Here is a 16,557-nt window from a genome sequence, read left to right on the forward strand (position 1 = left end):
AAATACGCGAGTTATTCAAGGTTAAAGCGAAAAGTGTCCAGAAATGTTGGTCTGGAAAGTTTGGTGGTCAACTTTGTCGCTCTCTAGCGGCCAAACGGTGCAACCGATTAACTTAAGCGACCACATTTTCTGAAAGCTGACACTTTGGACTATCTTTTTGCTTCAGTGACATTTTGACGTCAGCTGTCAAATAAGCGAGTTATTCAAGGTTAAAGGGAAAAGTGTCCAGAAATGTTGGTTTTGAAAGTTTGGTGGTCAACTTTGTCGCTCTCTAGCGGCCAAACGGTGCAACTGATTAACTTAAGCGACCATATTTTCGGAAAGCTGACACTTTGGAGTGTCTTTTTGCTTCAGTGACATTTTGACGTCAGCTGTCAAATACGCGAGTTATTCAAGGTTAAAGGGAAAAGTGTCCAGAAATGTTGGTTTTGAAAGTTTGGTGGTCAACTTTGACGCTCTCTAGCGGCGAAAAAGGTCAGTTTTTCAATTACAGGGCCGTATTAATCTAAAAAGAAAACTTACGTCAACGCACGAATTAACATTGTTGCCAATTTTGATGTCCACTTCCGCGCTCTCGCCCACTTTAAGGCTGCGCGGCAGGTGGAAATCAACGGTCAGCGGCCTGAACACTTCGAGGGTGACGGGAGCGGAAAACCGCAGTCCGGCCCTGGTCACGGTCAGAGCCCACGCGGACCACTTGCCCGCTTGCGCGGGCGCCTTGATTGACAGTTCGGTGGACGAACTGGCCGAACTAAAAACGAAACCAAAACAAAACCCTGTCAGTTTTGACAGCGCAACGACGCTCACGAATAGTTGAAACAGCGCCACATCCACAATTGATCGTAGGCGGCTCCGCCTACCAGACTTTCGGGCGTGCGTCGTTTCAAACCGGTGGGACCGGCGCCCGAGCCGCTCTGACGATACAAAATGGCGGACATTCCGCCGTTGCCGCGTTTCGAACATTCGCGCTGAAAATAGGACACGCCCGCCTCCAAAAAATCCACTTGATTCGTCATCGACGACGTCGTAATCGGTAGCTCGCTGCAAAAGTGACAGTTGACGGACGCGGCGAAAAGCGCGTCAAAACACACTCACCTTACGGTCGGATCGAATCGCACGCTCTCGGACGTTTCCGCCCTACCACCGAGCAAGCAGACCAACGAAGAAGGCTGCGCGATTATCTCCAAATCGATCGATTGGTCCGGCAGCCACCAGTCGCGATCCTCGATATTGACCAGCACCTGAAACGCTCCAATTAGTGATTTGATTGGTTGCGTTAGGGCCACGTGACGCGTCTCTACCTCCTTGTCAAACAGGCGCACGTCAAAACTGATTACGTCACTGATGGGCTCGCCCTGCGCGGTCACGTGATACACCAACAATTGGCTGATTGGCGCCATGATCGCTTCAACCCTAAACCTAATGAAAAACGCACAAAATGGCCGTCATAGAGCTATAAAAGTGGCTTTACAGTGTTGCCAAGCTCAAAAATTGTTTTGGTAAATACAATTTTCGCCTTCAACACGGTTTTTAAATCAAATTTGGCAGTTTAATGTCATTTTTATGGTCACGTGACCGTTTTCCGGTGTTGCCACCTCAAAAATTGCATTGTTACAGTCACGTGACTGATATTTTGTAATTTTCGCCTTCAACACGATTTTTAAATCAAATTTGGCGGTTTATTGGCATTTTTATGGTCACGTGACCGTTTTCCGGTGTTGCCATCTCAAAAATTGCATTGTTACAGTCACGTGACTGGTATTTTACATTTTTCGCCTTCCGCACTGTTTTTAAATCAAATTTGGCGGTTTAATGTCATTTTTATGGTCACGTGACCGTTTTTGACAAGTATCGTCGTGTCTTTACGGTGTTGCCGGCTCAAAAATGACCCGCGCGCGTTACCGCGCCGCTAGAAAGGGCAACTTACGTAAAATTCATCTTGCAAGCGTTCGAAAGGCCTACAGGGGGCGCCACCGCGTCGTACGGCCGTCGCGACCAATCCGTGATGCGTCCGTCCGTGGTGATGACGTAACGCACGTCGTTTTCGCACGGACACGTGGACAAAACGGTCACGTGGGCTATTTCGTCCGGCTGCGCAAACTCGCCCACTTTAACACTCATTTTAACCGGAGGGCTAAGTTTACCTGTAGGGTGTGTTCCACGCCCTCAATCAGCAAGTAGCAGTCCGACGAGGAGTTCCATTTACGGATTGGCTCGCGCGCCAACACGTAATGACTCTCGATCTCCTTGCTCTCCACCGAAACTAACTCTGCCTGTTAAGGGGAAAAATTGCTGGTGAAAATCACCCTTAAAATGGGCGTGGTTAACGTGGGCGTGACCAATCGGGAGCGAGAGAGGAGGAGCCAAATAAGTGGGCGGGATTTAACGTGAACACGTGACTATCACCTGTAAATGTATGACGTCGCTGTCGGCCAAGATGGCGGGTACTAAAAACGTCCCCTCCCCGTTTGAAATCTCGATATCTTGCGAATAGATAGAGGTGGCGTTGTCGTACACCTTGACACGCACGCGTACCGATTTTTCGGTACTCATCGCTTCCACCTGTAAAACACAAACTTTGACATCGCTTTTCTCCCTGACTGTACTCGATTTCGTAGTGTTGTTTTATGTCATCGGATAGGAAATTTAATGAGAATTCCAAAAATGTGCTTAAAACTGTCATTTTCTCACTCCAAGTGAGTTTTACATGCGATTTTGTCGCTGACTGTTTTTTTGACAGTTCAAACTTTGACACAACTTTTCTCTCTGACTGTACTCGATTTTGTAGTGTTTTTTTATGTCATCGGATAGGAAATTTAATGAGGATTCCAAAAATGTGCTTAAAACTGTCATTTTCTCACTCCAAGTGGACTTTACAAGCGATTTTGTCTCTGACTGTCTTTTTGGCAGATCAAACTTTGACACAACTTTTCTCCCTGACTGTACTCGATTTCGTAGTGTTGTTTTATGTCATCGGATAGGAAATTTAATGAGAATTCCAAAAATGTGCTTAAAACTGTCATTTTCTCACTCCAAGTGAGTTTTACATGCGATTTTGTCGCTGACTGTTTTTTTGACAGTTCAAACTTTGACACAACTTTTCTCTCTGACTGTACTCGATTTTGTAGTGTTTTTTTATGTCATCGGATAGGAAATTTAATGAGGATTCCAAAAATGTGCTTAAAACTGTCATTTTCTCACTCCAAGTGGACTTTACAAGCGATTTTGTCTCTGACTGTCTTTTTGGCAGATCAAACTTTGACACAACTTTTCTCCCTGACTGTACTCGATTTCGTAGTGTTGTTTTATGTCATCGGATAGGAAATTTAATGAGAATTCCAAAAATGTGCTTAAAACTGTCATTTTCTCACTCCAAGTGAGTTTTACATGCGATTTTGTCGCTGACTGTTTTTTTGACAGTTCAAACTTTGACACAACTTTTCTCTCTGACTGTACTCGATTTTGTAGTGTTTTTTTACGTCATCGGATAGGAAATTTAATGAAGATTCTAAAAATGTGCTTAAAACTGTCATTTTTCCACTCCAAGTTGACTTTACAAGCGATTTTGTCGCTGACTGTCTTTTTGACAGTTCAAACTTTGACACAACTTTTCTCCCTGACTATACTCGATTTTTTAGTGTTGTTTTATGTCATCGGATAGGAAATTTAATGAGGATTCCAAAAATGTGCTTAAAACTGTCATTTTCTCACTCCAAGTGGGTTTTACATGCGATTTTGTCGCTGACTGTCTTTTTGACAATTCAAACTTTGACACAACTTTTCTCCCTGACTGTACTCGATTTTTTAGTGTTTTTTTATGTCATCGGATAGGAAATTTAATGAGGATTCCAAAAATGTGCTTAAAACTGTCATTTTCTCACTCCAAGTGAGTTTTACATGCGATTTTGTCGCTGACTGTTTTTTTGACAGTTCAAACTTTGACACAACTTTTCTCTCTGACTGTACTCGATTTTGTAGTGTTTTTTTATGTCATCGGATAGGAAATTTAATGAGGATTCCAAAAATGTGCTTAAAACTGTCATTTTCTCACTCCAAGTGGACTTTTCAAGCGATTTTGTCCCTGACTGTCTTTTTGGCAGTTCAAACTTTGACACAATTTTTCTCCCTGACTGTACTCGATTTTGTAGTGTTTTTTTATGTCATCGGATAGGAAATTTAATGAGGATTCCAAAAATGTGCTTAAAACTGTCATTTTCTCACTCCAAGTGGACTTTTCAAGCGATTTTGTCCCTGACTGTCTTTTTGGCAGTTCAAACTTTGACACAACTTTTCTCCCTGACTGTACTCGATTTTGTAGTGTTTTTTTATGTCATCGGATAGGAAATTTAATGAGGATTCCAAAAATGTGCTTAAAAACATGATTCGGCCACTCCAAGTGGACTTGACAAGCGATTTTGTCCCTAACTGTCCTAGAAGGTTCGAGACTGTTCAGGAAAGTATTTTAAAACTTCTAAAACATTTTCGATGCTTTTGGAAGCTTCTACAACGCAATAGAAACATTTGGAAGCTTCGAGAACGTCGTAGGAAGCTTTTTAAAAGTTTCGAGAATGTTCCGGACGCGATTACAATTTTCTGAGACGTTCCAGAAGCATTGGGAAGCTTCTAGGACTGGACTAAAATGTGTTTGGGGTGCTTTAAAGTGGAATTTTTGAGAAAATTCAAAATTATCGAATATCTCAGAAATTAGACGAGTTACGGTCCTGATTTTTGCACCAGTTTACAGCCCTTCGAATGCCCAATCTAACCCTGTATCACTGGCGATCACTTACCTTTCCCGAGAAGGGCAATCCGGGTTTGTATCGTCTGCGCATCTCGTTACCGAACTTGAGCTCGACGTAGTGTTCCTCGGCCACCGACACGTCAAGGGCGGCCACGCCAATGCCGGGCGTGACGTCAAACGACGCAACAAACTGCGATTGGTCCGCTTCGGCCGTGACCGTCCAACGACCAATCAGCGCAAACGCACCGAGCGGTACCGAATAGGACAGCACGCCGTCGTCGAAGGCCACTTGATCCCACACGGCCACTCTGGTACCGTGAGGATCCTGGACGCTGACGGTACCGACGGTACCGGTGGCCACTTGCAGGTCGTGGTCGATGGCCAACGTCCAAAACGTCACTGGAATGCAACGTTGCTAAATTGGGTCGGTTTGTCCAAAAAATTGCAACAATGTCAAATTTTCAAGCTCTAAAACGTTCGAGAAAGTTCTAGACGACTTTAGAAATTTCTAGAAGGTTCTAGAACGTTCTACAACGTTCGAGAAGACTCTAGATGGTTTTAGAATGCCCTAGAAGGTTTTCAACAGTTTTTAGATGATTCTGAAAGGCCTTAGAAGGTGCTAAACTGTTTCAGCAGTTCCTCGAAGGTTGTAGAACGTTCTAAAATGTTCGAGAAGGTTCTAGATGATTTTAGGGAGTTCTAGAAGGTTCTAGAGCGTTTTACAACGTTCGAGAAGACTCTAGATGGTTTTAGAATGCCCTAGAAGGTTTTCAACAGTTTTTAGATGATTCTGAAAGGCCTTAGAAGGTGCCAAACTGTTTCAGCAGTTCCTCGAAGGTTGTAGAACGTTCTAAAATGTTCGAGAAGGTTCTAGATGATTTTAGGGAGTTCTAGAAGGTTTTAGAGCGTTTTACAACGTTCGAGAAGACTCTAGATGGTTTTAGAATGCCCTAGAAGGTTTTCAACAGTTTTTAGATGATTCTGAAAGGCCTTAGAAGGAGCCAAACTGTTTTAGCAGTTCCTCGAAGGTTGTAGAACGTTCTAAAATGTTCGAGAAGGTTCTAGATGATTTTAGGGAGTTCTAGAAGGTTTTAGAGCGTTTTACAACGTTCGAGAAGACTCTAGATGGTTTTAGAATGCCCTAGAAGGTTTTCAACAGTTTTTAGATGATTCTGAAAGGCCTTAGAAGGTGCCAAACTGTTTCAGCAGTTCCTCGAAGGTTGTAGAACGTTCTAAAATGTTCGAGAAGGTTCTAGATGATTTTAGGGAGTTCTAGAAGGTTCTAGAGCGTTTTACAACGTTCGAGAAGACTCTAGATGGTTTTAGAATGCCCTAGATGGTTTTCAACAGTTTTTAGATGATTCTGAAAGGCCTTAGAAGGTGCCAAACTGTTTCAGCAGTTCCTCGAAGGTTGTAGAACGTTCTAAAATGTTCGAGAAGGTTCTAGATGATTTTAGGGAGTTCTAGAAGGTTTTAGAGCGTTTTACAACGTTCGAGAAGACTCTAGATGGTTTTAGAATGCCCTAGAAGGTTTTCAACAGTTTTTAGATGATTCTGAAAGGCCTTAGAAGGTGCCAAACTGTTTCAGCAGTTCCTCGAAGGTTGTAGAACGTTCTAAAATGTTCGAGAAGGTTCTAGATGATTTTAGGGAGTTCTAGAAGGTTCTAGAGCGTTTTACAACGTTCGAGAAGACTCTAGATGGTTTTAGAATGCCCTAGAAGGTTTTCAACAGTTTTTAGATGATTCTGAAAGGCCTTAGAAGGTGCCAAACTGTTTCAGCAGTTCCTCGAAGGTTGTAGAACGTTCTAAAATGTTCGAGAAGGTTCTAGATGATTTTAGGGAGTTCTAGAAGGTTTTAGAGCGTTTTACAACGTTCGAGAAGACTCTAGATGGTTTTAGAATGCCCTAGAAGGTTTTCAACAGTTTTTAGATGATTCTGAAAGGCCTTAGAAGGTGCCAAACTGTTTCAGCAGTTCCTCGAAGGTTGTAGAACGTTCTAAAATGTTCGAGAAGGTTCTAGATGATTTTAGGGAGTTCTAGAAGGTTTTAGAGCGTTCTACAACGTTCGAGAAGACTCTAGATGGTTTTAGAATGCCCTAGAAGGTTTTCAACAGTTTTTAGATGATTCTGAAAGGCCTTAGAAGGTGCCAAACTGTTTCAGCAGTTCCTCGAAGGTTGTAGAACGTTCTAAAATGTTCGAGAAGGTTCTAGATGATTTTAGGGAGTTCTAGAAGGTTTTAGAGCGTTCTACAACGTTCGAGAAGACTCTAGATGGTTTTAGAATGCCCTAGAAGGTTTTCAACAGTTTTTAGATGATTCTGAAAGGCCTTAGAAGGTGCCAAACTGTTTTAGCAGTTCCTCGAAGGTTGTAGAACGTTCTAAAATGTTCGAGAAGGTTCTAGATGATTTTAGGGAGTTCTAGAAGGTTTTAGAGCGTTTTACAACGTTCGAGAAGACTCTAGATGGTTTTAGAATGCCCTAGAAGGTTTTCAACAGTTTTTAGATGATTCTGAAAGGCCTTAGAAGGTGCCAAACTGTTTCAGCAGTTCCTCGAAGGTTGTAGAACGTTCTAAAATGTTCGAGAAGGTTCTAGATGATTTTAGGGAGTTCTAGAAGGTTTTAGAGCGTTCTACAACGTTCGAGAAGACTCTAGATGGTTTTAGAATGCCCTAGAAGGTTTTCAACAGTTTTTAGATGATTCTGAAAGGCCTTAGAAGGTGCCAAACTGTTTTAGCAGTTCCTCGAAGGTTGTAGAACGTTCTAAAATGTTCGAGAAGTTTCTAGATGATTTTAGGGAGTTCTAGAAGGTTTTAGAGCGTTCTACAACGTTCGAGAAGACTCTAGATGGTTTTAGAATGCCCTAGAAGGTTTTCAACAGTTTTTAGATGATTCTGAAAGGCCTTAGAAGGTGCCAAACTGTTTTAGTAGTTCCTCGAAGGTTGTAGAACGTTCTAAAATGTTCGAGAAGGTTCTAGATGATTTTAGGGAGTTCTAGAAGGTTTTAGAGCGTTCTACAACGTTCGAGAAGACTCTAGATGGTTTTAGAATGCCCTAGAAGGTTTTCAACAGTTTTTAGATGATTCTGAAAGGCCTTAGAAGGTGCCAAACTGTTTCAGCAGTTCCTCGAAGGTTGTAGAACGTTCTAAAATGTTCGAGAAGGTTCTAGATGATTTTAGGGAGTTCTAGAAGGTTTTAGAGCGTTTTACAACGTTCGAGAAGACTCTAGATGGTTTTAGAATGCCCTAGAAGGTTTTCAACAGTTTTTAGATGATTCTGAAAGGCCTTAGAAGGTGCCAAACTGTTTCAGCAGTTCCTCGAAGGTTGTAGAACGTTCTAAAATGTTCGAGAAGGTTCTAGATGATTTTAGGGAGTTCTAGAAGGTTTTAGAGCGTTCTACAACGTTCGAGAAGACTCTAGATGGTTTTAGAATGCCCTAGAAGGTTTTCAACAGTTTTTAGATGATTCTGAAAGGCCTTAGAAGGTGCCAAACTGTTTTAGCAGTTCCTCGAAGGTTGTAGAACGTTCTAAAATGTTCGAGAAGTTTCTAGATGATTTTAGGGAGTTCTAGAAGGTTTTAGAGCGTTCTACAACGTTCGAGAAGACTCTAGATGGTTTTAGAATGCCCTAGAAGGTTTTCAACAGTTTTTAGATGATTCTGAAAGGCCTTAGAAGGTGCCAAACTGTTTCAGCAGTTCCTCGAAGGTTGTAGAACGTTCTAAAATGTTCGAGAAGGTTCTAGATGATTTTAGGGAGTTCTAGAAGGTTTTAGAGCGTTCTACAACGTTCGAGAAGACTCTAGATGGTTTTAGAATGCCCTAGAAGGTTTTCAACAGTTTTTAGATGATTCTGAAAGGCCTTAGAAGGTGCCAAACTGTTTTAGCAGTTCCTCGAAGGTTGTAGAACGTTCTAAAATGTTCGAGAAGGTTCTAGATGATTTTAGGGAGTTCTAGAAGGTTTTAGAGCGTTTTACAACGTTCGAGAAGACTCTAGATGGTTTTAGAATGCCCTAGAAGGTTTTCAACAGTTTTTAGATGATTCTGAAAGGCCTTAGAAGGTGCCAAACTGTTTCAGCAGTTCCTCGAAGGTTGTAGAACGTTCTAAAATGTTCGAGAAGGTTCTAGATGATTTTAGGGAGTTCTAGAAGGTTTTAGAGCGTTCTACAACGTTCGAGAAGACTCTAGATGGTTTTAGAATGCCCTAGAAGGTTTTCAACAGTTTTTAGATGATTCTGAAAGGCCTTAGAAGGTGCCAAACTGTTTTAGCAGTTCCTCGAAGGTTGTAGAACGTTCTAAAATGTTCGAGAAGTTTCTAGATGATTTTAGGGAGTTCTAGAAGGTTTTAGAGCGTTCTACAACGTTCGAGAAGACTCTAGATGGTTTTAGAATGCCCTAGAAGGTTTTCAACAGTTTTTAGATGATTCTGAAAGGCCTTAGAAGGTGCCAAACTGTTTTAGTAGTTCCTCGAAGGTTGTAGAACGTTCTAAAATGTTCGAGAAGGTTCTAGATGATTTTAGGGAGTTCTAGAAGGTTTTAGAGCGTTCTACAACGTTCGAGAAGACTCTAGATGGTTTTAGAATGCCCTAGAAGGTTTTCAACAGTTTTTAGATGATTCTGAAAGGCCTTAGAAGGTGCCAAACTGTTTCAGCAGTTCCTCGAAGGTTGTAGAACGTTCTAAAATGTTCGAGAAGGTTCTAGATGATTTTAGGGAGTTCTAGAAGGTTTTAGAGCGTTTTACAACGTTCGAGAAGACTCTAGATGGTTTTAGAATGCCCTAGAAGGTTTTCAACAGTTTTTAGATGATTCTGAAAGGCCTTAGAAGGTGCCAAACTGTTTCAGCAGTTCCTCGAAGGTTGTAGAACGTTCTAAAATGTTCGAGAAGGTTCTAGATGATTTTAGGGAGTTCTAGAAGGTTTTAGAGCGTTCTACAACGTTCGAGAAGACTCTAGATGGTTTTAGAATGCCCTAGAAGGTTTTCAACAGTTTTTAGATGATTCTGAAAGGCCTTAGAAGGTGCCAAACTGTTTTAGCAGTTCCTCGAAGGTTGTAGAACGTTCTAAAATGTTCGAGAAGTTTCTAGATGATTTTAGGGAGTTCTAGAAGGTTTTAGAGCGTTCTACAACGTTCGAGAAGACTCTAGATGGTTTTAGAATGCCCTAGAAGGTTTTCAACAGTTTTTAGATGATTCTGAAAGGCCTTAGAAGGTGCCAAACTGTTTTAGTAGTTCCTCGAAGGTTGTAGAACGTTCTAAAATGTTCGAGAAGGTTCTAGATGATTTTAGGGAGTTCTAGAAGGTTTTAGAGCGTTCTACAACGTTCGAGAAGACTCTAGATGGTTTTAGAATGCCCTAGAAGGTTTTCAACAGTTTTTAGATGATTCTGAAAGGCCTTAGAAGGTGCCAAACTGTTTCAGCAGTTCCTCGAAGGTTGTAGAACGTTCTAAAATGTTCGAGAAGGTTCTAGATGATTTTAGGGAGTTCTAGAAGGTTTTAGAGCGTTTTACAACGTTCGAGAAGACTCTAGATGGTTTTAGAATGCCCTAGAAGGTTTTCAACAGTTTTTAGATGATTCTGAAAGGCCTTAGAAGGTGCCAAACTGTTTCAGCAGTTCCTCGAAGGTTGTAGAACGTTCTAAAATGTTCGAGAAGGTTCTAGATGATTTTAGGGAGTTCTAGAAGGTTTTAGAGCGTTTTACAACGTTCGAGAAGACTCTAGATGGTTTTAGAATGCCCTAGAAGGTTTTCAACAGTTTTTAGATGATTCTGAAAGGCCTTAGAAGGTGCCAAACTGTTTCAGCAGTTCCTCGAAGGTTGTAGAACGTTCTAAAATGTTCGAGAAGGTTCTAGATGATTTTAGGGAGTTCTAGAAGGTTTTAGAGCGTTTTACAACGTTCGAGAAGACTCTAGATGGTTTTAGAATGCCCTAGAAGGTTTTCAACAGTTTTTAGAGGTTTTAGATGATTCTGAAAGGTCTTAGAAGGAGCCAAACTGTTTTAGCAGTTCCTCGAAGGTTGTAGAACGTTCTAAAATGTTCGAGAAGGTTCTAGATGATTTTAGGGAGTTCTAGAAGGTTCTAGAGCGTTTTACAACGTTCGAGAAGACTCTAGATGGTTTTAGAATGCCCTAGAAGGTTTTCAACAGTTTTTAGATGATTCTGAAAGGCCTTAGAAGGTGCCAAACTGTTTTAGCAGTTCCTCGAAGGTTGTAGAACGTTCTAAAATGTTCGAGAAGTTTCTAGATGATTTTAGGGAGTTCTAGAAGGTTTTAGAGCGTTCTACAACGTTCGAGAAGACTCTAGATGGTTTTAGAATGCCCTAGAAGGTTTTCAACAGTTTTTAGATGATTCTGAAAGGCCTTAGAAGGTGCCAAACTGTTTTAGTAGTTCCTCGTTCAACAGTTTTTAGAGGTTCTAGATGGTTTTACAGGTGTGAACTAGGCCTATAGTTTGCAAAATAGTGCAACGTTGCCAAACCTCTCTGTTTTGTCAAGAAATTAACTGACTCACAATGTTAGGTTAGGTTAGTCATTTAGTGGTCGTGTGCGACGTTGCCAAAACTTACCGGTTTCCTCCGGTCGGTAGGTGTGTTTTGCCGGTCTGACGATAATTTCCCTCACTTTGCCGACGACACGAACCTCCGCAATGCTAGTCAGTTCGCATCGATTGTCCCCATCCTCCAGACTGTTGTTCGCGTCCGGCAACGTCGCGCAATCGATTAGAGTGTGCAGAGCGCAGGTGCCGCTCGCCTCGATCGGTACCCGAAACGTCACGATTCCGTGTCCTGGAAATTAGTTTTTAGTCCCTCGGCGGCCATTTAAAGGGCATTTAAATTGTGTTTTAAGCCCGCGAATTATGCATTGGTGCCCTAAAAGGGCTTTGCGGATAGGGTGAGGGTTGGGGAAAGTTTGCACGGATGGAAAAATTAAATCCCGATCGGCCAGGCTCGTTTTACAGATCAGCGAAGCGGCAAACGACGTCATTACCTGAAGCGGCCCTTTTGCCCCAACGGCGATTGATTCGATTCGGTGACGCCCTACCGAACCCTTCACTTTGATCCTAAATTACTCGCTTACTTGACAAGTTACGTCAAAATGTCATGGAAAACAAAAGATAGTGCAGATTACAAGCTTTCCAAAAATATCCCCCCATGATTCGATTGATTGCACCGTTTGGCCGCTAGAGGGCGTCAAAGTTCCTTCACCATAATATCGCATATTACATTGTAAATATTTTTTGTTAGTCTGTTAGTTTTTGAGATATCAAAAAACCGACTGCACTAGCGTCTTTTCCGGAAAATTCTAACATAAAATGACACCGAGCTGTCAACTGTAACTTGACAAATAAAAAAGTTGTATTTTTTGACGGTTCCAGGCCGCCATTTTGAATTTTCTGTCAAAATATTGACTTGCACCTCATTTTAAAGGAAATTTTACGTAGTTTCTGGAAATGACTGACAAAATGGCGTTCCAGGCTGCCATTTTGAATTTCCTGTCAAAATATTGACTTGCACTTCATTCTGAAGGAAATTTCACGTAGTTTCTAGAAATGACAGACAAAATGGCGTTCCAGGCTGCCATTTTGAATTTCCTGTCAAAATATTGACTTGCACTTCATTCTGAAGGAAATTTCACGTAGTTTCTAGAAATGACAGACAAAATGGCGTTCCAGGTCGCCATTTTGAATTTCCTGTCAAAATATTGAGTTGCACCTCATTCTGAAGGAAATATTACGTAGTTTCTGGAAATGACTGACAAAATGGCGTTCCAGGCTGCCATTTTGAATTTCCTGTCAAAATATTGACTTGCACTTCATTCTGAAGGAAATTTCACGTAGTTTCTAGAAATGACAGACAAAATGGCGTTCCAGGCTGCCATTTTGAATTTCCTGTCAAAATATTGACTTGCACTTCATTCTGAAGGAAATTTCACGTAGTTTCTAGAAATGACAGACAAAATGGCGTTCCAGGTCGCCATTTTGAATTTCCTGTCAAAATATTGAGTTGCACCTCATTCTGAAGGAAATATTACGTAGTTTCTGGAAATGACTGACAAAATGGCGTTCCAGGCTGCCATTTTGAATTTCCTGTCAAAATATTGACTTGCACTTCATTCTGAAGGAAATTTCACGTAGTTTCTAGAAATGACAGACAAAATGGCGTTCCAGGTCGCCATTTTGAATTTCCTGTCAAAATATTGAGTTGCACCTCATTCTGAAGGAAATATTACGTAGTTTCTGGAAATGACTGACAAAATGGCGTTCCAGGCTGCCATTTTGAATTTCCTGTCAAAATATTGACTTGCACTTCATTCTGAAGGAAATTTCACGTAGTTTCTAGAAATGACAGACAAAATGGCGTTCCAGGCTGCCATTTTGAATTTCCTGTCAAAATATTGACTTGCACTTCATTCTGAAGGAAATTTCACGTAGTTTCTAGAAATGACAGACAAAATGGCGTTCCAGGTCGCCATTTTGAATTTCCTGTCAAAATATTGAGTTGCACCTCATTCTGAAGGAAATATTGAGTTAATATTTTTGACATTAGTGACAGATATCACGTGGTGTCAGAGAGGATAAGAGAGAACGGTAGAAGCATCACAAAAACGGTAGAAGTGGCAACGTCGCAGTGCGGGAACCATTTCGGTCGAGCAAAACAGAACGGGAGTGGGGGGGAGGGGGGGGAAATGGGAATTTAACGGCGACCCCCCGGGAAGTTTTACGTTCCTTCCCCTAAAATCCCCGAGACGGCATATAAATTCGAATCATCATCCCCCCCAGGGTTTATGGTTTGCCTTTTAAGGCTCCGTTTTCGGTCAGGGTCGGTTAAAGTTAACCGGCAGATTGGGCGCCTTAATAAACCACGTTAATTTTAAGCAATCACATGACTTGAACAATAATTTTCAATGGAGCGATATACAGGGTGTTTTTGACAGGAAACGCACATTTCCCGGCTGTATAGGGATAGGAAAACGTGAACGTAACGACTTACCGGTAATGACGTCATCGATTTCAATCAGCTTGACGTTGTCGGGGCCGAACAGGCGAAAAGTGACGTTTGACGGTCGTTCGGCGCCGGTCGGATGGTTCAAAGTGAGGAAAACGGCCGTCGTTTTCCCCGGAACCACCAATTCGGAGGTGACGACGCTGAAACCCCTAAAAACAACCCAAAACGTCAAAAAAATGAAACACTCAAAAGTCAGGAATTTATTTGTTTTTTAATTTTCCAAAAAAACCAAATTTAAAAAAAAAAATGAAATTGTTTCTTTTTATTTTGAAATTTACCAAAAAAAAATTTTTACAAAAAAAAAATTTTTTTTGCTGGAAATTTACCAAAAAAAAAATTAAAAAAAAAAATGTTTCAGCAAAAAAAAATTAATTTTCTTGGATATTTGGTAAATTTAGCAAAAATTCAATTTTTACGTTAGAACCTTCATTTTTTTTAACCACAAAACGGTAGACATACCGTTTTAACGGTAGAATTGGCAACACTGATCGAATAACGTGAATAACTCTTTTGGGAGCCGCTCAAATATGATAATTTGCTTCCTTTCAAGTCGATTTACATTTCATTTCAGTGATGACGATGCTTTCCTTCTAGCTCCAGCTCTATTTGATTTAGGGACCCTTAAGGGCCCCGGGGAGCTTTTAATTCGCCCTTTATTCGTCTAGGGGCGATTTTTTTTTACGTCCAGAACAAAGCGGAAATTCCAGATGATTCTCGAACGCTTTAGAAGGTCCATGTTGCTTTGACCCTAAATTACTCCCTTATTTGACAAGTTACGTCAAAATGTCATAGAAAACAAAAGATAGAGCAGATTACAAGCTTTCCAAAAATATCCCCCCATGAGTTGATTGGTCATACCATATGGCCGCTAGAGGGCGTCAAAGTTGCTTCACCATAAAATCGCACATTTTTAGACACCCGCTGCTTTCACCCTAATTTACTCCCTTACTTGACAAAATACGTCAAAATGTCATAGAAAACAAAAGATAGAGCAGATTACAAGCTTTAGAAAAATATCCCCGCATGAGTTGATTGGTCGTACCGTTTGGCCGCTAGAGGGCGTCAAAGTTCCCATAAAATCTTTTTGACACGAATTTGTAGCACCCTGTAACAACATCCTGTGTCAATCGTCATCGACGTGGAATTTTCCCAATTTCATCATCCTGATAAGTCATTCTACTGCTTTCGATGTAAAAATACGAAATTCCTCGCATATTTCCACTGACAGCCTAATCTGTCGATAATCTTATCAGGACCGTATAAAAGCGACCACAATTATCGTTATTCGACGTGATTTCGTTCTGTGCTGCTGCCGATCGAAGACAAAATGGCTCCTCCACCACCGCCTCACGAACCTCACGGCCCTCAAGAGCCTCACGGCCCTCAACAGCCTCACGATCCACACAAACCATGCGGAGGACCTGGAGGACCTGGACCGCACGATGGTAAACACTTTTTTTTCTGAATTTTTGAAAAAATCAGTCAATTTTCTGAACACGGTCCTGCACAATCACGTTTTTGCGAATTTTCCTAATACGGTCCTGTTTTTTTTTTTGTTTTCAGGTCCCAATCATCCACCACACCACTGACCAATCGCAGGCTATTTAATATATTTGTTAAGGACTTAATATAAATATTTTTTAAGTTAATTAGTGTTTTTGTGAACATTTTTGGACACTTTTTGCTTTGAATAACTCTCGCATTTGACAGCTGACGTCAAAATGTCACTGAAGCAAAAAGATAGTCGAAAGTGTCAGCTTTCAGAAAATATGGCCGCTCAAGTTAATCGGTTGCACCGTTTGGCCGCTAGAGGGCGTCAAAGTTGACCACCAAACTTTCCAGACCAACATTTCTGGACACTTTTCGCTTTAACCTTGAATAACTCTCGTATTTGACAGCTGACGTCAAAATGTCACTGAAGCAAAAAGATAGTCCAAGGTGTCAGCTTTCAGAAAATGTGGCCGCTCAAGTTAATCGGTTGCACCGTTTGGCCGCTAGAGGGCGTCAAAGTTGAGACATCCCATTAATGACATTTATAGTGCAATTTGAAAACTTACGTGATACACTCGTCCGACTGTAGAGGGCGCGTCGTACCGCTCACGATCCAGACGTACGTCAGCAGGATCGCAGTAATCGTCTGCGTCATTTTGACAGTTCGATTCATACTCGACGCGAGTCCATGTCAGACTGGAAAAAAACAAATCAACCGGCATTAGATCGGGCAGTCGGGACGGAACAATTAGAGCGGTTTAAGGGAATTATTACGGTTATTTGTTAAAACAGTGAATAAACGGTATTTCCGGTGGTAATTTCAAATTCCCACAGCGTTATTAATGGGTATTGAGAGCTAAAATAGGGCTGACTACATTTACACTCTACTCGGATGGATGCACGCCACCAAATTTGGCAACCTCGCCTAAAATCACACTCATTTTAAAGAGAATTTCACGGCCTACGCGATGGTAAACAAATCAACCAGCTAACTGTCAAAATAACCGAGTTACGGTCTGTCAAAGTTGACCCAACTGAAATTCTACTACTTTTGACACTTGGGGGGACCCTTCCAAGGAGGATTTGATTAAAAAGTTTCCGATTTCCGGTCACGTGCCACATCTAAGGCTAAGGGTCGTTAAGAATCGGCGGAAAAGTTTCGGGAGGGCAATTTCGAACCGACAAAGGCACCCACGTGACCGCGTTACCGATTGTCGGCCATTTTGGACACTTTGCTCTGCACGAAAACTAAAAACATTTTCTATTCAAATATACCATCGTGTAGGCCATGAAATTCTCTTTAAATCACCTGGTATAGTATTTGTAACAAAAT

The 16,557-nt window shown here is 41.4% G+C and overlaps 1 protein-coding gene and 1 long non-coding RNA gene across 5 annotated transcripts in view; one reads left to right on the top strand and one right to left on the bottom strand.

The window, feature by feature from the left end:
- LOC145738325 (C3 and PZP-like alpha-2-macroglobulin domain-containing protein 8) overlaps positions 1-16,557 on the bottom strand; it is a 44,608-nt gene that overhangs the window by 24,622 nt on the left and 3,429 nt on the right. For 3 of the 4 annotated variants that reach the window (XM_081993123.1, XM_081993126.1, XM_081993124.1), the window contains 11 exons: positions 15,791-15,920; positions 13,719-13,882; positions 11,295-11,513; positions 4,791-5,140; positions 2,407-2,562; positions 2,145-2,273; positions 1,928-2,091; positions 1,302-1,419; positions 1,096-1,241; positions 808-1,041; positions 523-751 (listed from right to left, as the gene is read on the bottom strand). In XM_081993123.1, coding sequence (XP_081849249.1) covers positions 523-751; positions 808-1,041; positions 1,096-1,241; positions 1,302-1,419; positions 1,928-2,091; positions 2,145-2,273; positions 2,407-2,562; positions 4,791-5,140; positions 11,295-11,513; positions 13,719-13,882; positions 15,791-15,897 — 2,016 coding nt within the window. In that variant the 5' untranslated portion in view covers positions 15,898-15,920. The remainder of the gene's footprint in view (positions 1-522; positions 752-807; positions 1,042-1,095; positions 1,242-1,301; positions 1,420-1,927; positions 2,092-2,144; positions 2,274-2,406; positions 2,563-4,790; positions 5,141-11,294; positions 11,514-13,718; positions 13,883-15,790; positions 15,921-16,557) is intronic. The other variant, XM_081993125.1, reaches the window with a different exon arrangement.
- LOC145738332 (uncharacterized) lies at positions 14,946-15,382 on the top strand. The gene is made up of 2 exons (XR_014180716.1): positions 14,946-15,178; positions 15,297-15,382. It is a non-coding gene; the product is annotated as an uncharacterized LOC145738332 (long non-coding RNA).

Source organism: Ips typographus, linkage group LG15 (assembly GCF_016097725.1).
Source record: "Ips typographus isolate SLU linkage group LG15, UJ_Ityp_2.0, whole genome shotgun sequence".
NCBI lineage: Eukaryota > Metazoa > Arthropoda > Insecta > Coleoptera > Curculionidae > Ips > Ips typographus.